Here is a 25,621-nt window from a genome sequence, read left to right as displayed (position 1 = left end):
CAGCTGTCACTTGAGAAGCTGTCATATATTAATATTTGACAAGTAAAATCTACGCCAATTACTAAAAATGGAACGATACGAGTTTCAACAAATTGTTCACTACAAAAATGGTGAAAATTTTGGGGTTACAGTTCGCAAAACTAATGCACTTTTGGGTGCGAAATTCGAAAAATTCTCGAAAAATCCGCATTCGTATTCGAATAGAAGCACATTCTGCAACTTGTTTTAGAATATAGTATTAATTAGAGCAGTGTGAAGTATATTTGCTATCTAAGAACTCAAATATAAATCTCTTATTGGAAAACCCTCTTATTCGTTGCAAATCCATGTTGAAGAGAAGAAAAACAGTTTTCAAGCTTGATGAGGAATTTCTTTCGATCATATCTTCTGAACTATAAAAAATTCAGGCGAAATACAAAAAAAAAACCGATAGAACCGACCAAATTCTAATTTCGTAGGTACAATAACGATTTCATATTGCTCGTGTAAACAGAATAGAAAATTCAAGCAAAACGTTTCCAATATTTCTTAACAATAGACCTCATCAGGTTGAGATTTAGTTTGTAAACATATTTATGTAAAATAACCACATGAATGTTCATGTCGAATTTTAAGAAGATTGTGTCATCAGAACTCTTCATCTAGATAAACTAACAGACAACATCGGGGTCTCCAACGGTGGTTTCTCGAATTTTTTTTTTTAGTTACTTATAGATATGACAGCAATTTTTTTGTTGAAAATTTCAGAATATATTTTAGAATTCTAGGTCAGGTAAAATGGAATACCAAACGATAGGTTAAAACTGGATGCTTTGTCCATCTCAAAAGCCTACAAATCTTAGACGAAGGTTCGAATTCAGTTATTCCACAGTTAGAATAAAGGGTAATAAAAAGTGAACTTGAAAATGATCCAATAAAACAAGAATTATGGAGCAAGAACAAAAGTAATGCACATATCTTCCGTGGAATCGAGACTTAATAATAGATTTTCTCTCGAATAGTGGCCAAAGTTTGGCTTTCCAGTTGACTGAAGGCTTGTAAATATAACAAAAAAAAAGTAACTGCATAAATTAAATCGCCCTCTAATGGCCATAAGTGTTAGAAGTCGATCTTGAACTTCATTTGTGCCCCTTCGACGTCCGGTGCCTACTCTTCTTCGATTTTGGGCATTATCAAACCACGCTTGACAACGTTTCATAACAGTAGTTGGATTTCTGTTCGTACGGTTAGCGACTTCTCGAAATGACAACCCCGCCACCCGTAGACCTCTTTCAAATTCACTCAACTGGCGATAAATTCCGCGTACACGTGCTCTAGGCATTTTAACAACAACTAAACATCGACTTTGAATCTCCTGGTTTGTTGTAAAATTTAAAAAACTTGCCAAAAACGACTACAATATTTAAGTGACAAAAATTGTTCAGAAAAACCTTCATAATTTTTTTCTCCAAATTCAATCGTTTACTATACTATTTACTATACTATCTATATTTAAAAAAAAAATTTGTAATTAAACAGCTCCTTCTGGGTGTTGCAGTTTCTTTGTCAGTTGGTATAACTATGTATCTAACACAAACTAACAGACAACATCCACATCGCAATATATCATATACATACAATTGGGTCTTCAACGGTGGTTTCTCGGATTTTTTTGAGTTATTTATAGATATGACAGCAATTTTTTCGGTGAAAATTTTGGAATATATTTCGGAATTTTAAGTCAGGTAAAATGGAATACAAAACTGGATGCTTTGTCCATTTCAAAAATCTACAAATCTAAAATAAAGGTTCGAATTCAGTTATTCCACAGTACAAATAAAGGATAATAAAATGTAAACTTGAAAATGATCCAATAAAACATGAATTAAGGAGCAAGAACAAACGTAAAGCGCATATCTTCCGTGGAATCAAGCCTTCATAATCGATTTTCTCTCGAATAATGACCAAAATTTGACTTTCCAGTTGGCTTGTAAATACAACACGAAAAAAAAGTAACTGCATAAATTTTTGGCTCACTTGTACGTAATTCCTCTCGGGATCCTTCCTCTTACCACCACCACAACAGTCTTTACCGAAACAGCAAAACATCGTTCGGACGGTGCTTCATCGAGCGCGCGAGAGGTATTTAAAATTCTGAACGCGGAAACCGAACGAACGATTGAACACTTATTAGTCACTGTTTATTAACAAGAAGTGGGAGGAGAATCTTCATTGTTCAATAGACCAATTCACGTTATCAGTCGTGACCCTTGTAGTAAGAATAACAGCTGATTCAGGTGACAACCACTCATGGATAACGCATATAAAGGATTTAATCTAGTCGATCGGCTACTAGATTAATTCCTTTATGCGATGTTAATCGGAATCAGAACTATCGTCGTCAGCTTGGCGCATAAATATTTCCTGATGGAATAAGCTGCCTTTCCATCGAATCGCATAATTACGCGGAGTTTCGGAAGATACAATGGACTAGTTTTCATATTTTTGTTAAGGATTAATTCTAAAAATTTAAGTAAAATGAAACAAAAATGTGGAAGAATCATTGAAATATCTCTAGAAATGAAAAAGTTATGGGACTTTGAAGTTGCGCTTGGAGGAATAATAAATAATAATAATAATAACAGTACTATATTGCATATGCAACTGGCCATCGACCAAGGGTCCTTCAGCCTGTATTTTAACAATTTTTGGTACATTGAATTTGTTTAAGGTAAAAGGTTATTATTATTTCATTTTTTCATATCAAACTTTTGATCTTTGCTATAAGTGGGAGTTCTGGATGTTTTCTCTTAGATGTATTCCTTCTATCTTCCTGGTATTGAGAAATCACTTCATCCAACTGCACTAACCTATTATAGAATGCCTTATTCAGTCTGCTCATTCTTATCTCAATAGGTTCTATTCTGGTATTCAGATAAAATAGACTGTTTGGAGGATTATGAAGTGGATTTCTAGGATGTCTCATTCGGGTTATGGTTCTCAATGCGGTGGTTTCTGCTACTGTGAGATTTTTAATTGCTGGAGGCTTGCAGTTGGCAAACAGTGGGTGTGCGTATTCTAATAAAGGTCTACAGATTGTTTTATATATTATTGATGCACTTTTGATGTTAATGCCTTGCTTTCTGTAAACTAATTTGGAAAAATATTTGGCTCTTGATATTGTTTTTCTCTTCATCAACTTGGTGTGTAGGTTGAAGTTCAATTTACAATCAATGTTCATTCCAAGGTATTTGATTGCAGGTACAGGTTTTATGCTTTTTCCATTAATCTTTAAAGTTGGTGATGCAGGAGAGATTATGTGGTCGAAAATTATAAACTGCGACTTGTCTGGATTAATCTTCATTCTCCATTTCCGGAACCAGTTGGAGAGTTCATCAAGTAGTTCTTGAAGCTTCTGTGTGCAAGTTTTTAATGTTTTTGCATGGGATACCAGAGTTGTGTCGTCTGCAAATTGCAGAATGTAAAGGGAGTTCATATTTTCTCGGATGATATCATGGCAAAAAACATTGAAGAGTAGTGTCGAAAGAGGAGAACCTTGGGGAGTGCCTTGCTCAGGTACAAAGTAAAAAGACGTAAATAATCCAACTTTGACAGCCAATGTCCTGCCCTCCAGGAAGTGCTTACACAGTTTAATGAGTTGGGGTGGGAGGTTGATTTTATGCAACTTGTAGAGTAGTCCTCTATGCCATATACAGTCGAAGGCTTTTTGTATATCAAGACTCAACACTGCAGACTTCATTTTCTTTAATGTTGAGTTCTGTATATTGGATGTGAGAATGGTAAGAGGGTGGTATGTAGATCTTTTGTTCCTGAATCCAAATTGGCACTGCGGTATATGTTGTTCGATATCAGTTGAAAGAATTGATCTGATTATTTTTTCATAAAGTTTTCCAAGTACAGGTAATAAGGTAATGGGTCTGTAATTCTCAAATCTCTGTCTGTCCAGGAGGAATAATTTCATAGTACGCAGCGTCTAGTGTGTGATGTCACGACACTTACACGAGGCGACTGGTATTCGCAGAGTGCTTACGAATTCATTGGTGCACAATCACTTGTGCCGTTCGTGTCGTGTTTTGTTCGTTACACGATGGCTGAAATAAAAGAAAAATCCTACAAATATTATATTGTGCCTATGTGTGCAAGCACGACAATTAAAAACCACAATAAATTGTTTTTTCATGTACCAAATGACATGAATCAAAGGAAGAAGTGGTACAAATTAATGATATGACGCCCGTCAATATCAAGTCCACTTAGATAGAATTGATTCATACCGGATTTTATACGGGCAGTAAACATTACTTTTTTCTTTTTTTACTTTTTACTCCTCACATAAATATGTTTTGTCATTGATAATGGATAGACTTCAACAACCAGTACTCAACTACAAACTTTTTATTAAACGTTTTTTAAATAAATCATCGTTATAAGTTGAACCATGATGAAACAAACTCAAAAGTAGATACCTACTTGAAAAGTTTAACTCCTTTTATTTCAGCAGACATAAGATGGATTTGAAAAAAAAAACTCCATCACTGTGAATATATCTGTTTTAGGCAAATTGTCACTTTGTCCTTTCACGAAGCCTTCTTCCATTATGGTGACATAAAAACAAAACTCGAGTTAAAACTACACTGTACAACTACAAACGGCGCGAGAGCCTTGGCGCGGCTAAGTATTTGAAAGAAACTGCAACACCCAGAAGAAGCTGTTTGAATTTAATTTTTTTTTTTTAAATATAGATACCATAGTAAGGAGTAAATGATTGAAATTTGGAGAAAAAAACGAAGGGTTTACAATATTTTTTTAAATAAATTTGTTGATAGTGTGTTTCTCCACCGCGATTATCTATACACTCCCCAAAACTTCTTCTTGAGGGATACTATCACAAGCTACCAGTACTTTATGTATCAGAGCCGCCAAAGTCTGTGGGGGCTGGGGTACATTTCCAAGCCTTCTACCCATGATGCCCCAAACATGCTCTATGGGCAAAAGATCGGGGGATCTAGGCGGCCATGGCAAAAGATTCATATTGGTCGCTTCGAAAAAGTTTAAACTATCTTGCTGAGATATTGGATTCTCGAGCCGGTAAGGTACGCCTCCACTATTCCTTGAAGGTAACGCAGTGCTATCATGTTACCTCTAATAAAGACTAAAGGTGACCTACTTGCATGTGCAATAGCACACACCATAATGCTACTGTTCGGTGTACATGACGCTCAACATCAATCTGAGGTTCACGTCTTTATCCCCGCCGTCGTCTAACCCTTATTCGGCCATCATGTGCACCCAAGGAGAATCGAGATTCATCATAAAAGACGACCTGATGCACATTCCAATGTTAACGTTCTCTGCACCACTGTCATCGTTGCCGGCGATGCTCAACTGTCAGAGATGGGGTCGATAATGCTGCAGTCCAAACGACCTTATCCTGCGGTAGACCGTTCGAACAGTTACAGGATGGCCTTATTTTCCTAACCACTCATCAACCAAAGATTGAGTTGTCGCGAATCTGTCTCTAATGGCTATAAGTCTTAGACGTCAATCTTGAACTTCATTTTTGCCTTTTCGACATCCGGTGCCTACTCTACTTCGATTTTGGACATCATCAACGCTTGACAACATCTAATAACATAAGTTGGATATCTGTTCGTACGGTTAGCGATTTCTCGAAATGACAACCCCGCCTCCCGTAGACCAATAATTCGACCTCTTTCAAATTCACTTAGCTGGCGATAAATTCCGCGTACACGTGCTCTAGACATTTTAACAACAACAACAACTTAACATCGACTTTGGATCTCCTCTAATAGCTGGTTTGTTGTAAAATTTAAAAAATTTGCAAAAAACGACTACAATATTTGAGTAACAAAATATGTTTACAAAAAAAATCTTCCAAAAAAAAATTTTTTTTCCAAATTCAATCAATTACTCCTTGCTACTATATATGTTTCACCAAAAGAAATTTAAAATTTCGACAGCTCCTTCTGGGTGTTGCAGTTTCTTTATCAGTTAGTTTAACTGTGTATCTTCTTTGCGACGTAATTTTTCACATGTTCAATTACTCCAAATATGCCCCATGATCCCGTAGTTTTGGGATAAATAGTCTTGATTTCAAGACAAGACAAGACAAGAAATTTCATGTCAATACCAAGATTTCTTGACAAGAAAAAACAAGAATTCTTGAAATATCTTGACTAACAATGAAAATTATTTCACCACGAGTGACAGTGATTCTTCAGTAAACTGTACGTCTGCTGAGTATGTAAGGTCATGTTAAAATATGTTATCTTTCACAAATAAATACGTTCAAGCGTTGTCATTGTTGGTCAAGATTTTCCAGATTTCTTTACAAGAAATCTTGGTATTATATAATTTCTTGTTTTAAAAATCTTAATCTTAAAAATCTTGTTTAAAATCTAAATTTGCTTCTTGTCTTGTCCTGATTTCAAGACATGATCTTGAAATTTTCAAGAATTTAGCGAATTTGCCAATTTCTTGACTGTTATTGTTTAAAACTGCTCTTGAAAACAGCTTTTTACATACATGTTGCAGGCATTCCGAGAAAATCCTTTGCCATTTTCTATAACAACAGCTAGAAATTCTCTTGTTTTCTCCACCAATCAAGTATATTCTCAGAATGTTCAAATAAAGATCGTTGTGGTGAGACACAACGCAATAAAGAGATCGCCGAAGAATCACCACGTACGGTGTCAGCAGTTAATCAAGAAATTTGAAGATCTTGAAATTTCTTCAAGACAAGATATAACATATCAAGAAAATGCCAAGACAAGATTTTTTTAATTTCTTGACTCTTTCTTAAAACAAAACGAGAGTTGTTATCAAGACAAGAAAGCTTGTCTTGTCGACTTGTATCTATCACATCAAGTCAATTAAATAAATATAAATAATCAATTACAACATCTTACGAAGCCTTACAACGCACTCTAACTCATTGTTCTCAATTAAGATATATTATACAGGGTGAGCCGGAAGTAATGGGCTAAACTCCAGGAGCGTATTGTACACGTGAAAAGAATTAAAAAAAAAACTCATATGTTCTTATACGTTTCTCATTTGTTTTCAAGATACAGTGTTAAAGTTAGAATCCTTTTCAAGTTTTTCTCTCACAGTATTTACACTTCACAAGATATTCAACTGAAATTTGGCATAAATATTATGATTGATATAATTCACACCATCTGACATGCCAATTTCGATAGAATGAATAAAATGAAGAATAAGAAATATTTTTTTCATCCAGACTCTACCCAAGGAGTTATTTCAGTGTATCACTTGAAATGGAGCACCCTGAAGGTTTAAAAAAAAAACTTGAAACTATTTGTTATAAAATATTAATGAACAAATAAAATGCATAAAGTTATTTGTTATTCACACTGACACGACCTTTGAAGTTGGGCAGTTAGTTGTTAGAATAACTACAATACAGAAAGGGGTTGGCAAAACAGTAGTTCTTGGTTGATATTGATGGATACTTCTTGCCGATACTCTTGACAAATATATCAACTCAAGTCCTTATGGAAATCTGTTTTCCATGGTTCTGACCCTGCAATCAGCGCGAAATTTTGCATGAAGATTGAAGATGAAGATTTTTTGTCACTGAAATATAGTTTATCTACTTCTATTGAATTATATTATATATTCATTATTCAACTGCTTTTGAGCAATAGTATCTATTAACAAACAGCGTGAGTTATAATAACTCACTATAATAAATCGAAAAATATGGATCTGTGCTTCTATACTTCTCTGCTTCTATTCGATTGGCCGAAAGGGAACATTCCATTATTGTTATTGAGGGGAGGAATGTCCGAGGGAATGTCACTTTTATAATTTTGACGTTTTCAAATTAAGTTGATATCAAATTATTGTGAATGTTTTGCTGAAAACGATTAATTCAGATAGTGAAGATGAAATATTATATAGGTATATATTTCCAAAAGACAAACAGCTAATGTTACCATACAGAATTACTTTCCCGAAAAAAATATGAAGGAGTTTGAAAAAAATTTCAAGATTGGTGTAGCAGTAAGATCATAAGTCATCGTTTACAGGGAATGGTTTTTGGTATATTTTAATGCATTTTTATAGGCAACTATTAAGGTTTTTCAATATAGTTCTATTTCTGTACTCTGTACTGGGTTCGAGCTAGCCGAAACTAGTTCGATTGTGATTGGTGACACTAAGTTTTCATCTCTCTTGTACTCGGGATCGAGCACATATGTTTATTTCCCGTTCCTTCTGTCTATATTCTAAGTCTGTATTTTTTTCTTAGTATTTATTGATATAGTCGTAGATAAAGTATAGTATTCAACTTGCGGTTCACTTGATGAATTACAGCACACGCCTGCGGCTCGTGCTACAAACTTCATCTGCGTGAGTTATGACCTACATTACCGCTCGTTGAATAATATACTATTTTTTCCGTTATTCTCGATTTCGAGAAATTTCGGCTCCATCTAATCTGTAGTAATGAAATCATCCAATCCTGAAAATTTTAAATTTCTAGTTCTTTTCGTTCAAGTTATTATGTTTATGAACATTCTTGAATTTGATCATGAATTCTCCAAAGGTAAATGGAACCTTATCGTTTGAGACCATTTTATCTGATTCCAAAATTGATAACCAAGGTTTTAAATAATTTTGGAAGTAAATTCTCATAACAATTTAACCGCAATTACTTAAAATTTTAATTTCGAGGTAGGTCTAGGTAGGAATGACAAGATTTTGTTTTTTTTTCAAAATTTATACCACATCATACTAAAATCGATTCCTTAGAGGTATTTCCAAAAAATTTATTTTCAACTAACAACTCATTTACGTTTTCACTGAATAACCTTACATTTAAAAAAAAACAAGACCCATAATTACATAAGTAATTATAATTGGTACATGGAAAATCATTCAGGTAGCTATTCAACTCGGATAGTTGCGATATTCAAAATTTCAGAAAAAACAAATACCTATATAAATAACATTTCTTCTAGAAACGGCATAATAATGCCTAGATTAAATTTCTCGACTAAGTTCTTCTTTGTTTGTCAGCAATATTATTCATATGTTCTCTTGATTTTCAGTTGATAAATATCATCAAATTCTTAGGCTTGCAAAATTTATTTAAGAATACAATACTTATTTACTCTTGTTTAGACCATGAAGAGATCATTGCTTCATAATAAAATGACACTAGTGCAGAATAAGGATAATTTAAAAAATTAAAAGTGGATTCTCATGTAACCAAAGCATTCAATCTGGGAATCTGGTTTAATACATGGTATGGATTGAAGTCTTAGGTAGTATTATATAGAGGATATTATGAGGAAGTACTAAATGTTCAAAAACAAACATATATCAATTGAGAATCAATGGAAAAGCAGTAAACAAAGATAACATGAATTATCAATGTTAACAATACTATTTTGCATTAACAAACTTTTCAAACAAGAATAGGAAATAAGATCAATAGCAATTTAAAAGGACATACCTTGTAACACTCTAATGCATCCACCCAGCTTTGTTTAACTTCAACAGAAGATGCTCTCAGGTACCAAACACAATCATTGACAGATACATCAAACCGACATTCGTCGAACTCATGAGGCTAAAAATACAATTGAATCAATCGATTTACATATTATTTTGTGAATTTGACAAACAAAATGAGGCCAAACGCACCTTTATTACAGCTTTGGCCAATGATAAGGCACCTCTACACCCAAAATTTACTTCTAATTCATTTTTGTAGTAAGATAGAGTACCACCTTTTAGTACAATAAAACGATCTTGCCATCCATGTATGTAATTTGTCCATTTACTCAAAATTCCAGATAATTCCGCATTATTTTCATTATCGGAATAATCCTCACTGCTTGGATCATCTGCCATCACTGTTTGATGCTTCTTACAATAAAATAAAATTAATAAACGTGTAGGTCATCGCACTTAAATAAACATATTCTTGAACTTTTTTAATACGACGTTTGTTGAAAAATAAATTTATTTACATGTTTATCGTTACCGACATATTTATTAACTGCATAACATGCGCAAAGTCGTGTTCGACCTGTCATGTGTCATGTCACAGAACAGGAAAATAACCATAATTTATATGATACAACATACAACCCTTAATACACATTTCAGTTTCATGAGTTGCGATATTCAAATAGAAACTTGGTACTTCCCCGCACTTTTTTTATATATACCAAAAATGACCCAATGTTCCGAAAAATATTTTAAATTAGTATACTACAAATAATGTAATGATGGTTTTCACCTATGGAAACATAAATAATTATAATATGGCTATATAGTTTATTAGCGGAATTTATAGCTAACAATTTTATTTCATCCTATGTTTCACACACATATCATCTTCATCTTCAGGGAATTTCTATTTTAATCATTCGTTTTTCAAATTCTACAAGAATTCAGGGACTTCACCAATTTTTTTTGAGAAATCCTCAATTTTGCAGTTCATGTATTCTTGATAATTATGATTTATTGCGACCTACGCTCTTTAAAAGAGGTACGTATTTACTTGAAAATAAGTCCTAATCTTTGAAATTCAAAATTTTAATACCAAGTTGAAAATGAGACTACTAGGGTATCAAAGAATTGAAATTTTGAAAACTTATTTTCTGTGATAGGGTATAAATGAAAATGTCAAAAAAAAAATATGGCGGAGGTATGTTTATGGCGTCTGTAATTATAAGGAGATCTAGTTACTGCTAATTAACTTAAACCTCCAATATATTTAAGCTAATAAATTTTTTATATTTTGAAGGTAATCAAAATTAATTATTACATTCCAACATTACTGTGATATTGATTTCGATTAATAGGTCAAACTCAAACTGGCCATACAAAAGGAAATATATTGAAGAATGTACAATAACCTGATATATTTTTTTTAAACCCCTTTTCTACAATTTTTTGTTTTGCTATGATTGCTTCACATAAGCAATTCTGCGAATTTTATCTTTGAATTTAATTTCATCTTATTTTCTATTCTTTTTAGAAATCTTCCAGTTTTGATGTGAATGGTGTGTAGTTGTAGAAAGTCAGATATGATGGACGGGCGTGAGGAGGGGTTTTATGAAGGATTGTAGTGTGTCATGCAGCCAGAGCAAAGCCGATACATCAATTCAGTTTCAGACCTTTTACTCAGTACTGACGAAATCGAGTTCTTGTTAGAAGACATTAGAGACCTGGAGCCCACAAGCTGTAAACCTGAAGATATTCAGGTATTCCCATCTCAGTTTAGTTATATGCATGAATGAGATGTTCAAGGCAATGAAATTTTAGATAGTCATTTTATTGTATGTAAATGTCTTTTTTAATTATTGTATGTTTATGTTTGTTATCCAATAAATTATATTAGTTCTTTATTTTAATTTGTGTTTTTATTTTTCTGTTATCCGTTTCATGAAATTATAAATGAATTGACTGAAAACTTTAAGAGCTTTTGGGTAAACTCATTTAGAATTCTTGGTCTTATAGTGACAAGCTTAACTGAAGATGCAACATTTTTGTAGACTCGCATTCCTATCTTTTCAACAGTTGTCAAAGAAATATGCTATTATCTAATTGACCATATATGTGATATTATTACATGAACAAAATTATTGAAGCATGGGACACAATTAGTTGGTATTTGAGTAGATAGCTGTTTTACTTACTTACGAATCCTCTGTTGAATGAAAAAAAATCTTGGATGTATCATTAAGAATAGAATCTGATCAATTTGATAAAGACTACTCTTGGTCAGAAAACCTCAACGATAGAATAACATTTGATCACCTACTTTAAACCCTGCTCTAGGGTTCTTTATAACTTAATTATGGAAAAATGGGCCAAGGAAAGATTTTCAAGAGAACCTGAAAGGTACATGTAACAAAACAAAAAGTGATGAGAATAGTACATTAATTGAATACAAAATTTCGGGCAATTATTAGAGTTAAGAAGCAATAATTTATTCCCTTTAAATTTTTTTTGAATTTCTATTTTTATTAATATTTTTTTCTTCTTATTGTTTAAATTTTCGGCGTTTTATAAGAAATTTCGAAATGTTAATTTCCTGTGAATGAATTTATATGTACTTATAATTCAATAGTGTGTTGAAAACTTTCAGTAAAATAGGTCAAATATTAGCCAGTAGAAATAAATTTTATTTTATATGTAGTTCTATAAGTTTTCCCCACAATAGCTGTTTGAAGTGGATAGTGCATTCTCCAAGTTGATTCTGTTTTGCACATGCTTGTCTTCTATGATGTTAGTTGTGTTGCAGGTTGCCGATGGTATGAGTTCTGTGTTGCAGGACTTTGAGATCGCAGGCAGCAGGACTGGCGCACTCAGTAGCGCCGATTGTGCAGGAGGATGCGAATGCGATTCGCCCTTGGACACGGTCAATTCCTGGGACTCACACTCTCATTATAGACAGAGGGCTGCTTCACCTGATATCTCTCTCTATTCTGGTGTGATAGTGTATTGCGACCATACCCATTTGAAGACACCAACAGGATTTTTACGAGTTATTTTACTTGTGAGTACAATAAATGATAACTTCCACTTCTAAATCCTTATAAAGGGTGCGCCATGGAAAGCTCCCACATTTTTTACATATTATAAAATATATCACGATGGGAGAACAGGCCATCCCAGAGAAGTGGGGTTGTTCTCGTGCAATGGCTGTAGTCTGAAGTGCAGCAAGGTTTTGTTGTTGTCACTTTTATTTAAAAGGGCCACATACCTTCCCCAGTCGTCTACCGAGTAGTCTATATTTTTCACAATAAAGTTCTTCGGATTACAACCTTTAGAGTGAGGCGGATTTTTCATGTAGGCCTCAAAATGCATCCATAAAAAATCATGGTTGTCCATGAATTGTCCCCAAGGAATTGCTAGAAGAGTGTTGACTGTTGAAATGCGATCATCCACCAAATTCTTTTAATTTGTCAATGTGTTAATACTACTACTAGAAAACTACTGACAACCTTTGATATCTCCACGAGAGACCTTTCCCAAAAGTCCTAGTCTGGTGTGCCGTCTCGATTATAGCCATCAATATGGCCTTACTTTTTTGAAGAAAGTGGAGTCCCAACAGTGCTGTCCATTGTTACTGGAAAAAATTTTGTGTCCAACACTAGAGAACTTCTGGTTCCAGCAAGATGGTTCTCAGGCGCTATTCTTCGATAATTCCTTGCACAAGAACCATCAGGGGCCTCTTGCGCTCTTCAAATTTGGATCCCTATAATTTTTATTTAGAGGGTTATCTCAACCATCGTCCAAGTGATCTAGAGGACCTGAGACCAATTGAGAAAGAAATCCCTCAAATAACCCTCTCCACTCTTGAGAAAGTAAAAGACTCCTGCCAAGGCCATCATTTGGGCGATATAATTTTCAAAACATAAAACTTCATTATATCACTTTTCAGGAAAGTTTAATTTTTTTAAATATCTCTACAGTTACTTTTGATGTGAGAGTTAGACGTAGCACACCCTATACCACATATAATTAAAATTATAAATACATATATATCTATATACATAATCAAAACCCCAATGATACCTTTCGGTGTTTGGATAATTACAAATACATACTTATATTAATAAACAAATTTATGGAAACGCTTCATGTAGTCAGACAACATCAAATTTCATAATTTTTGGCAATGCAGTGTTTTTATTATTCTTTTCTCCAAACTTCATACATGGCTAATTATCAAGGAAATATTCATGATACATTCGTTCAAATTATAATTAGCACCTAATCTGTGGTCATATCTAATAATCAATGAATTTTTTTAAATTTATTTACATTATTCTCATATATATGGGTGAAGTAAAGACTTTTTCTAGAGGTATGTTGAACAAAAAAAAAAACACCTTGTAGTGTGTAGTATGGTTTTATATCGATATAGGATTTGGACAAGTCAAGTTCAAATGTCGAATCTTTGCTGAAGAGATAGAAAAATATAAAACAACAAGTATTTGTTTGGATAAATTATATAATTGTTTTGGAGCCACATTGGATACTTTCAAAATTTATTTTGACCTTAATAATGCTTGATTTGCTGAATGCAATGATGAGTTATTTCACTACTTATATAGTTCAAATCAACGATAATGGTTTATCTCTCAGTGTAATGAAAATAAATAATAAAGAATGCTATTTAATGCTCTGAGGTATAACTAGAGAGAAAAAGAAAGAGATATTTAAACTGACCTTAATAAAGTTTATTAATTTCAGGTAACAACTATAGCATGTTTAGCATGCTTGTGCAGTTCTGGCACAATGAAAGTAGGACTATTTATGCTTCCATTGGTAGGAAGAATACGATTTATGATGTTTGTGTCTCTGTTGAGCATATTAGCCACCAGTCTTTTACTGTTTCTTGATATTTCACATATTATATATCTATTTCCGTTTAATTGGGGAAAACTGGTAAGTAAATGTTATGAAATACATAAATAAAAGAATATAATTTGATATTAATATTAGTATGTGCAAATATTATGTCTTTTGAAACAATACTTCACATGGAGAATAACAATATTCCTAGAGCAAGTTTCACAACACTGCCAATTTGATACATATTCCTCTTTATTAATCTGACAAATTCGAGTAAGAAATCCCATTTATTTATTTATATCATTGAACAAGAATTATAAGGGAATGTACCATATAGAAAATATTATTTCCGTTGCCAGTGGTAATATTTGTAGAAATAATACAATAATACTATCATCATTAAAATAATGCTTCAAGAAATGTTACAAATTTTAAAATCTCTTCCAAAAAATTGATTTTCCTTTGATATATGTATATAAATATCCTAAATTTCAAAACTATGGAATAACAAGGGAGAGCTACACGTAATATTGTAGTGTTAGTGTCGTTTGCCATTTCACGTTTTTGATTAATTTAAAAGTAAATACCATAGATTTTTGAGGAATTAGATATAAAGATTTTTTTAACAACACACATATACCACATGAATTAACGAATTTCAAATTGATGTTGAATTTCTTAGTTGATAAATCGAAAATGCAAGAGTCATTTGACAATTCTGTAATGGCGAATGGTTTTTTTTTCATAAAACGCCCGAAATGTTCATTTGACTATTAAACTATATGAAAAGGGATTGCTTATTTCGTGAAATGATATAAGGTGTGTAAATAAGTCTTTCCCGTTTTTTTTCAAATTTTGAGCCTTTATTGTGAAAAAATAGTTACAATTGAATTATTGAAAGTATTGGCCATCGCTAGCTACAACTTTTCCCCATCTTTCTGGCAACATACGAATCCCGTTGCGAAAAAATTCGACCGGTTTGGCCTCTATCCAGTCATCCACCCATTTTTTGGCTTCCTCGTAGGAATGGAAGTGCTGGTCAGCCAGGCCATGCGTCATCGATCTGAAGAGATGGTAATCAGACGGAGCAATGTCTGGACTATACGGCGGGTGGGGTAGGACTTCCCATTTGAGCGTTTCTAAGTATGTGCAACATGTGGGCGAGCATTGTCATGTTGCAAAATAACTTTGTCGTGCCTGTCCTTGCTTTTGGATCATTCCCATGGCTTTCAAACGCTTGGAAATGGTTGTTCGGTCAACTCCCAATGCTTCAGCAAGTTCTTCTTGCGTTTGACACGAATCTTCATCAAGCAAAGTCGCCAATTCTTGATCTTCAAAGATTTGCGGCCGCCCGGAACGCTCCTTGTCTTCTTCGTCGAAATCGCCACTTTTGAAGCGTCGAAACCATCCGCGAACACTTGAATCATCGACACAACCTTCTCCATAAGCTTCCTGAAGCAACCGATGCGCCTCGGCAGCAGATTTCTTCAAATTGAACCAATAAAGTGAAACTTCCCGCAAATGACGTCGACTCGGCTCAAATTTCGACATTTTCACGATTTCAAAAATTTATGATGCGAAAAAATTTCAACTAATGTGTTAGTGTGGAATTGTTGACAGATGAATAAGCTTTGATTATGACATATGTAACCATTAAATACTCGCACAGTATTGGTGGCGCCATCTCTTACAAAAAACGGGAAAGACTTATTCACACACCTGATAATTTCACATTATAAGTGTTCGGTAGTAAGCGTCCTGCAATGACGTAGTTGTAATATACAAAACTTCAAAATTTGAAATTATTCGGTCGATTAGTTAAAGAGTTATTGAACTGTGAAATTTCACTCATAAGATGAACATCACCCTGTATATTCCAAACGAAGGCACTCAGGCGATTGAAACCTTTTGATATCAGTCCTCCATAGTTTTCTTCATAAGCAAGAAAAATTAATATTGTTTGTTGTGATGTTTCATTATGCATTTTTCAGAACGCATATTTCTATGTGAGCCTTAGTGTGTTGTTCCTGATAGCTTCATCACTGATTTTCCATTCCTTATTCTTATCAGAGGCCTTTTCTTGGGTTCCAAAATGGACACATGAACATTTACTAATCACAGGTGTAAGTATTTTTTCAATTTTTAGAATTGAGCTATCTATTGATCAATTTTTGAAGTACATATGATTTGCGCAACGTGTCAAATTTCTAGATTAATCCTGGTACAAGAAAATTTAGGAGTTTTTCTGATTCACACATTTGAGGATGTTTTTTATATTTTATAAAAAGAATTTCCGCATAGCTTCAATAAAACCCTTTTTCTGGACACAACTTGAAAATAAGATGAATAAAATCTTGAATAATAAACTGTCAAGATCAGTTGTATCATTTTGAGTGAAGTAATAAACATTCAAAATCGTTATCGCAATAATAATAACTGTAATATTGTTAGTATTTCAAAAATCTCCATAGATGGTTCACCTGACATTTTGGTTCAGAATCATGTACAATTTGAATATACCATCCATTCTAAGTTGCTGAAATCATAATTTCAACAGTGTTTAGGATATATGTGTTGCTTGGAATCAGTCCTATTGGCCTTAATACAAAAGCGTTCTAAGGGTCCTTATGAACCAGTAGCAGAAGACCCTAGTCTGAACCTACAAGAGCGACAAACTTCCCTGCAAACTTCACCATTTCATAGGTCCAATCAAGTTACGCACAATTACAAACCTATGATGAATCATCCTGCAATTGGTCCATCCACTTCTCAACAAGAGACATATTATTTTGAAGATGTCCAACCTTGTTCATCAAAAAGTGGCACATACTACAGAAGTGCATCATAGTTGATATTTTTTCGTTCATGATATGCATGTGCTATACTGTTACTGGCAATTGTTTGAATACAGGAGATATCAACAATTTAGTGATATAGTGACCAGTAAGTGCTTCTTCAAGAAAATTTGACAACTAATAGAATAATGAATCAAACTTATCAAACATCAAAAAATTATATTTAAACTTTTGCTTAATTCTTTACAAGAAATAAAACTTTTTTATATGAGTGTCTTCTATATGGTTTGATCTCCTGTATAATAATTTCTTTTAACTTTATTCTGACAATATTGATTGAAAAATGTACATATGTGTATGAAGTATTCGGAATAATGTACAATAACTTTCTAATAAGTTTTTGGTAGTAATTACCATAAATATTTTGCATTTTAGTTAATCGAAGGCTCAATAAATTGATGGGAATTAAATAGATTTTTACAGGTCGATAGTTTTAGGATAGGACAGAATGATTAAGAGAAATTTCCAATGTTAATAAATCTATGATAGACAAATTGGATATTCGTGAAATGTATTTTGAATCTTAACCGATTGGCAGAATAGTTAACGGAGATTTTTATTTCACATTGAAATATTCTCCAATTTAAACTGTTTCTAAGATATCAATGTGAAAAGCAATATTTTCAATTGATCGTTTTGCAGGAAGAATGAAGCTTCTTGTTTTTCTTAATCAATAAATCGAAATTTCTGATCAAAGTTATTGTTTCATGTTATGACACTTAACCAAATGAAAGAATCATGGGTTATTTTCACCAAAGCAAGTAACAGATATATAGCTTTTGATTAAATATTTAATTCATCTAATGCTGAAATTATTCAGAGAAATAACATGACATATATGATTTTTTGAAGTGAACTAACCTTACCTGAAAAACCTTAATACAAGCTGAAAATTGAACATTTTTGAGCATATGTTAAGGGAAAATGGAAATGTGCATGACATTACAATCTAAAGTTCATTAAACTATGTTTTCAAGACAATGAGTTGCATTCACATGTTAACGTATAAGATTAAGGAAGATTAAATGTTATTCTACTTATTGCATTGTGACCAGTTTAAATTGTTTTGTATCAGAAACACTTTTAATTGAATATCAAGACAGAATGACTAATTTCATAACCCAAGTTAATTTATTCCCTGTACAAAACTACTGAAGACACTACATAGCAAATCAGTACTATTCTTTTATAGATTTGATTGACCTCATAACCTGTTTTAGGTTGAATTATATAAGGGTTAGTTCTCTGCATAAATACAGCATTATTCTAAAGTTTACAAGACCTGTATCCTTGAATCTACATTATTATCAAAATATGGAGATATTTTATGTGGCTTTTACCAATTTTATGTGTAACCATGTTTTTTCTTCTAATTAATTTTATATAATCTTTAAAATTGATTCTTGATACTTTCAAAGCATACGAATTGTAATAATTATGTATAAGGTGATCTCATAATCCTTAATAATTAGTTGTCAACAGGAATATGAGTATTGTGTATATTAGTGATTGGAATTCAAATATAATGTTTTCGATCCACTAATAAATAAAATGAAAGTACTGTGGAGGAAAGAAAGAACATTAGACTAGTTCAGTTTGAAGACAAGTAGTATTTGAGTGTTCAGTGCCTTTTATGCAAAAATTCATTTGTAGATCTTATACGTTGCATTACCCCCAATAGTTGAATAATGAGAGGGGAATAAATTGATCAGTTCACTGAATTTAATTTCAAACTGGGATTTATTCTCCTTCCAGTCTACAATATATTTCTTCAATAAGTTCTTTCAATTATTTTATATAGATTTAGATAAACTCCAGTTGAATGGTGCTGATAACTCACGTCGTTTTTTAAAGTGTTTTGTATTAATATTAGAATTACTACCTCATTTCTTTTTACATAACACAATATAGACTCTTTTTATATATTTCGTACAAGTTGAAGTAAAATTAATGTAAAACACTGATGAAAATTTATATCATGATACTGCCATATATCAGTCAAAACTAGCCAAAGATAGTTTTTATAAAACTAAATTCTAATTGTTTTTGTATATATTAGAGTTTTCTGTTGGCAGACAATCAAGGATGTATTGAAAATGTCATTGATAGGTGTAGACTCTTCTTGTGGTTTCTTATTAGAAACTCAAAATAATAAATATAAATCTTTATTGAAAAATGATCATTTTTCTTACAGATACATTTAAAAGCGTAGCATAGAATTAATTACTGAAAGCACAGGAGATCAAATATTGCTCTTAACTTTCATCCATTTTTTCTAGATTTTCTATAATTTCAAGTTGTCGAGGTCCATACAAGAGAACATAGGCACAGTGCCAATCACCTTCAAGAAAAACGTCAATTAATACAACGATCATGCGAAAATGTTTTTCATGCTTTTGGGAATAAATTTAATATTGGACAATCTCAAATATTTTTGTATTATCTCTTATGAGTTGAAGATCACATATTCATCATAAATTGGGGAACTTCAAAGGGAATCTTCAGTTTTTTTTTTATTAAAGATTTATTTCTATATATTTTTCAGGATTCATAGGCTAGATGTGCCTGTGTTAATGATATTCTGGATAATATTTCTTGCTGAACGAAAAACCTCTCAATGAAAATTATAGCTTAGTTATAACTAATTTCATACTCCCAAATATTTTTCAGTATCTGAAAGCACTTGTTACTTAATATACTCAGTGACACCATGAGGAAAACTTTCTTCAACTTCAATTTCTTGTTAATAAATATATAGTGCGAGGTTCTATCACCTCTTGATTTTTGACCGCTACTTCTTTATATAGAGCACTATATGACTTCATCACGATGTCTGTAAATTTCGAATTTTGAGCAGAATATGGTTTAATGCCGAACCAATGATTTAATTCAATTCTTTCCGTTCAGCCCTACCGTGAACACGATAACTTTGGAACAGAAAAACCTAGAAACTTGAAATTTTTCATGGTAGGTCGCTCTGATGCACGTTCCTATATTGCTCATTGAACATTGAACTCTTTTCAGAAAGCAGTGGTTAATATTATGCCGGAGGCTGAAGGACCTTAGGTCGATGGCCATTTGTTTGTTTATGAACAATAAAGGACTGTTACTACTACTACTATTATGCCGTGACAACTACGTTTAAAGATTTAAATTTCATCAAGGAATTGTAAACTATGATTAGGAGGATATTGTTCATTCTCCACAGACTTTGGCATAATATTGAAATTCAGGTTGTAAGGAACAAAATACCATAAGCAGACATCGACAACCATATTATTTTGTTGATACATAGATGTGTTTCATAACTTTCCATCAGCTGACAGTTTGATCTGCGTTGATGCGGTATTAAATAGCAAATGACGATCATTAAATAACAGGTATAAATGAGTTTTTTTCATTAGAATAAAAAATAAAAGAGAAGCTAGATCAAACTATCTGTCGATAATTTAGTTTGTAGTAACATTAGAAAAGTTGATACTAATGTCACTGAGTATATATATTTCAAGTTACCATAAATTGGAACTGAATTCTAAAATCCTGAATCCACCACAACTATTGACTAATTTTACTGGGCATTATCTAACCTAACCTGTCCATTAAATGGTAAATAGCAACTCACCACCCCCTGACAGCTTCAAAATTTCTTCTGTTGTAACTGGAGAAACATTTTCATCATCACATTTCACCCAACTATCGCCTGATTGTCTAACCCACCCTACATAGTGACCACTAGATGAAGATCTGCCACGATGGGTTAGTACAGCTTGTAAAGTATAATAGCCACTATTATTGCTACCTAAATCTGAAATTAATAGGGGGTTAATTTTTTTGCAGAAACCTATAACTATTATTCAATGAAATATGTTGTGCTTTCTATTGAGAAACTAAAATTTATCAAGATATTTCAATTTTTCAGTTGTAAAAGGTAGGAGGAAAAATCATAGAACAAATAAAATAGATGCACTCACCATTTTCAAAATGATAAGGTTCATATTTCTTTAATGCTTCGCTAGATTTTGAATCTCCTTTATTTTTTCCCTTATCTTTGGACTCGGATGCAAGTACTATTTGCCTGTCTTCAAATTCCTATTGAAAATAATATTTAGTTTCTGTAGTATTCACGTCCACGTGATAAATTGCTCAATAATATTTAGTATTTTCAATATTTGTCTCTATGCATACTCGATACAGACTACCTACTTTAAGAATGAAATAATATCAGACAAAGTGATTTCATGTTTCAAAATCAACAAACCTAAAACTTCTTTTTACTACTTGTACCATTAATGAATCTGGGGATATTTTTTCACTCTACTGTTTCCATCAATAAAGGATTTTGTCAATGTGTCTTTCTGATTGTGATTAAAATTTTACATTTCTTTCTTTCAAAATTGGGTTGATAACTCAGACAATGGGTATGGTCCTTATATTACCTTGGTTACTATGGTTAGGAAGTTGGTGGTCCGTTTATGTCGAATTTCTAAAAAAGCGGTGACTATTTCCTCAAACTTCAGTGAGTTATCTGTCACCAGAGCAACCGTACTTTTATTCTGGTTAGGATCGGTAAACACGCCCATTCGGCTTGGCAGTTGTCATTTTAATTTTCAAATTATTGTTTATGGACATTTCCCATGACATCTACCACTCAAAAGCTTTATTATTTCAATTATGAAACAAGTACCCTTCAGATCCATTAATAACTTTATGTTATTTACAAATTAAAAGAGATCAACCATTTATAACCTCCAAAATTCTGTCAAAGAAATATTTGGTTTACCAATGACAGGTGTCAAGCGGTAAATACGAACCATGTTACTGAGACATTGAAAACCACTAGTAACCACTATGAAATTCTCGGCGATAAACGGACCATACCCTAAATAAGACTACGGAAACCCACAATTTTTCAAAATTGAATACAATATTCAAAAATATTGTGAAAATATTCTGACAACAAAATCACCAATTGTGGATGTTTATTTATGTAAAACTGGGGAAAAATCTAGTCTGGAAACGATGCTGGAAAGGCACTTCTAAGGTGAATAGATTATAAGACGGACAAGAAAGCTTATCAGATTAATATGATCCCTTTTCCGCACCATCGATATATCAAGTTATATTCGAAAAATTTCAAAATGTTGTACACATTTTTCTATTTACTCTCTGAAATTAGCGAACTGGATTGTTGAAATGAGGAGAGCAATGCCACATTAAACTGAATCTAGAAGCCTGGAAATTTCAGAATGAATCAGTACACTTTTCCCTAAGGAATAATTTTTTCAAGTTATGAATGAATGTGGTAATAATATAATATAGATTCCTAGTGAAGGAAAAATCTCTTTTATACCTTATCGATAACAATTTTTAGACATTATAATGATACTAACCTTAAACTTGGCTCTCATTGGGGATAATTTTTCCTGTAATTCTGGAGTACAAAGATCAAATGCATCAAAATCTAAGGGAAACTTAACATCCTTAAGAATTTTTGCATTTATGGCTTCTTTTTCTTTATAATAAAATCTGACAAATTGAACAGTTAGATATGCTGGTAATCTACTTATTTTATTCTGTAAAAAAAATTATTACTTAGCTTAAAACATTAATGAGAATCGATACTTACAGTTTTCGTATAAACCGAATCCCTTCCTAATGTAGGTGAAAATTTTGTAATTTGTTCCTGAAGTTTCTAGAAATACATTAAAATGTTTTTAGCATTTGATTTACTGTTTTTATCTTCAAATAGCTTACATTTCTCAGACCTGAATGCATATATCTAACATCTTGTGAAATAAAGCAACTTAATTGTAAGAACTGCTCATTACTTTTCGTAACTGGTTCATCATCTGCCTCTGTACATTTCAGCTCAACATCAAATGTTCCTCCAAAGAACTGATCAATCAAAGATCTTGAAAAAAAAATTTTTAGTGGATATAAATAAAAATTTCAGTTATAGATTTAATGACCTAACATTTATTGTAAACAACACTTTTTGCAATTTTCAAACAATATATTTGTTTACAGTGAAAAATATCATTTATTAGATAGATTTTAGTTGTTGTTATCTATAAAAAATCTCTATATTTATGTTGAACATCCAACATAGAGAAGTACAGGCCTATTACACTTCTACCTACATTGGGAAAAAATTGATACACCTCTACAATGGAACAATTACACCAAAGGCAAAGCTTTGCCACTTTTCGAACACTCAAAATCATTAGAATAATAGTTATTTTTTTTATATTTTCTAATTATATATAATATAAAACTGTATATAACTGGCTGGAAAATTGCGGTCGATAGCCGTTTGATCAATAAATTTAGTTTTTCTCTCTCTGTATGTTGAACATTCCATGTTAATTTAATTTTCTTCTGAGTCTACGAAGCTAAAGGGAAGATTAGTGATAATTTTTTAAGTAAAAAAAAATTATTGAGCCTATGGATCAGATTATTTTGAACAATTTTGTTTTCATGTTCAAAGGTGTCCACGAATCCTTGCGACAGTTTCTATTTCTATAATTCTCATCAGATTCTGGAGAAATTTGGTATGGTTATCCAGTTTTTGCCATAGATGTTATCATAAAACTTTCAACTATTTGAAATGTACTGTGCTATTGCACATGCTCTCCGCAGATTATGATGAAATTTGATAGAGGTATAGGGATTACACCGTTTGTAATCTTATAGGAATTTGCTAGTCTCCCCTTCTATTAGACTGAATTTGATGTGGAGTTTTTGGTTATGCCATTGGCACACTAAACAGTGAGGCAGATACTTACTTGAATTTTTCTGCATTAACATCATTGTTTTGTTTTGCTGGCAATTTTTGCTGAAGCATTCTAATCAGCTCAGTCCAAAACTCATTTGCATCCTGAAATGTCATCAAATTAGAAATAAATATTTTTTTGCATAGAAATATCTAGTACTTGTTGCATATAACCATGATCATTTTTCTCAGCAAATCTTGGGAAAGCTAAATGCAACACATTTAAAAGAAGAAGAGGTGGAATAGTTTTAGATTTCTCCATATTATTATAAAGATCTCGTAAAGCTGCTGTAATCGACTGAGCCGGCATCATATTACTACTCATAGCTATATCTAGAATTCAAGATGTTAATTTTATGTACATTATGATATTTCAATTGGTCTTACTTCCTTCAAATTTTTGTAACGCTTCCCTTAACTCTGGGACTGACTTGAGGCATTGAACTGTAGCATTCATATAACAGGTATTACCTAAATTAGTTAGGCCTGCTGGTAGATCTAACTAGAATACCCAAAAATATGTTATTGATAGCTAAACACAACATATTTCAGCTGTTTAGTACAATGTATTCAATATTTAAAAAACTTACAGCAGTTGCTAATTCATTTTCACTCATGTCTTCAACAAAAACTGTCTTTTCAACAGGCTCTTTAGGAACATCTTCCTCTTTGCTACCCATAAGTAATATTGTTACGCCCTAAAATATTAACTTAAATAATTCAAATTAAATAGCAGAGATCTTTTAATACATCTTTCAGTTTGAAATTTGTCCAGTCATCATCCTTCAAAGTGACTCCTTTTATCATAACTTTTTGTCTTTCAGGATGTACTCCCGTAAGGGCGAATAATTGAGCTTTGAAAACTAGAGGAGGTTCATCTGTGTTCACTTCTATATCTGGGTAAATTTCTTTTCCCCATTTAACTTTAACTGTGGAAAACACTCATTTAAATATCTTCGAATTCAGAAGAAACCGATCTATTTTGACCCATAATAAAAGCTCACCTTTGAATGAAGGCATTTTGAATAATAGCTCACAAGAAAATTTATCACAGTTTTTTTTTCAGTACGAACGTCCTATAAATGATTTCGTTTTCTATCGGCTAATGTGCATTTACAAAAGACAATTCATTCTTCGGGGATAGACAGAAATCAGAGAATTGAAGAACTTTGATTTGTCATTTTAATTGACAGACATAGCTGACAGAAATGTCAAGACTTGAAAATTCTTTATTTTGGCACAAAGATAAAAGAATTAAAAAATATTGAAGGAAGAAAATCGAAATATTGGGGGAATAATCATTATTTCTCTAAATAATTGATATGAATATTTTTATTCCTCTCCCATATTCAACCAGGGAAATTCCATAAGAAAATTCTCTTTCAGTTTCGCCAACCTAAATGGACTGAATAAAAATCACTAAATATTTATAAGAGAAGAAATTTTCTTTGCTTGTACTACCAACCAAATGTCAAAATCAACACTAACTTTCCCTTCCCCTCTATTAATCAACTAGAATGGAATGTTAAATGTTAAAATCGAGGTTGACTTGACGGGTAGACTGATTGTTATTAGTTATTAATCTATTATTATGTATTTAAATAATTGAGGTGCAAAAACATTT

The 25,621-nt window shown here is 32.4% G+C and overlaps 3 protein-coding genes across 4 annotated transcripts in view; 1 reads left to right on the top strand and 2 right to left on the bottom strand.

The window, feature by feature from the left end:
- LOC123685570 (ceramide transfer protein) overlaps nucleotides 1-10,068 on the bottom strand; it is a 42,233-nt gene extending 32,165 nt beyond the window's left edge. The window contains exons 1-2 of one of the 2 annotated variants that reach the window (XM_045625250.1): nucleotides 9,697-10,068; nucleotides 9,506-9,622 (exon numbers count right to left, since the gene is read on the bottom strand). In XM_045625250.1, the coding sequence (XP_045481206.1) occupies nucleotides 9,506-9,622; nucleotides 9,697-9,906 (327 nt within the window). In that variant the 5' untranslated portion in view covers nucleotides 9,907-10,068. Of the gene's footprint in view, nucleotides 1-2,016; nucleotides 2,307-9,505; nucleotides 9,623-9,696 lie in introns of those variants that run through there. The other variant, XM_045625258.1, reaches the window with a different exon arrangement.
- A 588-nt stretch (nucleotides 10,069-10,656) lies between these two features.
- LOC123685585 lies at nucleotides 10,657-17,437 on the top strand. Its single transcript, XM_045625284.1, has 6 exons — nucleotides 10,657-10,807; nucleotides 11,042-11,286; nucleotides 12,300-12,565; nucleotides 14,269-14,463; nucleotides 16,362-16,493; nucleotides 16,928-17,437. The coding sequence occupies exons 2-6, from the start codon at nucleotides 11,139-11,141 to the stop codon at nucleotides 17,216-17,218; spliced, it is 1,032 nt and encodes a 343-aa protein (XP_045481240.1). The 5' UTR covers nucleotides 10,657-10,807; nucleotides 11,042-11,138; the 3' UTR covers nucleotides 17,219-17,437.
- A 1,937-nt stretch (nucleotides 17,438-19,374) lies between these two features.
- Nucleotides 19,375-25,189, bottom strand: LOC123685581 (ubiquitin carboxyl-terminal hydrolase 14). Its single transcript, XM_045625271.1, has 12 exons — nucleotides 25,002-25,189; nucleotides 24,748-24,926; nucleotides 24,588-24,695; nucleotides 24,385-24,499; nucleotides 24,158-24,330; nucleotides 24,011-24,102; nucleotides 22,980-23,136; nucleotides 22,852-22,917; nucleotides 22,616-22,798; nucleotides 21,197-21,314; nucleotides 20,848-21,030; nucleotides 19,375-19,566 (listed from the first exon to the last, which is right to left on the bottom strand). Exons 1-12 carry the CDS (start codon nucleotides 25,015-25,017, stop codon nucleotides 19,481-19,483), a joined length of 1,476 nt encoding a protein of 491 aa, XP_045481227.1. The 5' UTR covers nucleotides 25,018-25,189; the 3' UTR covers nucleotides 19,375-19,480.
- Nucleotides 25,190-25,621: the final 432 nt, after the last annotated feature.

This window comes from Harmonia axyridis, chromosome 1 (assembly GCF_914767665.1).
Source record: "Harmonia axyridis chromosome 1, icHarAxyr1.1, whole genome shotgun sequence".
Classification (NCBI taxonomy): Eukaryota; Metazoa; Arthropoda; class Insecta; order Coleoptera; family Coccinellidae; genus Harmonia; species Harmonia axyridis.
This window is presented reverse-complemented; position numbering and strand designations above follow the sequence as displayed.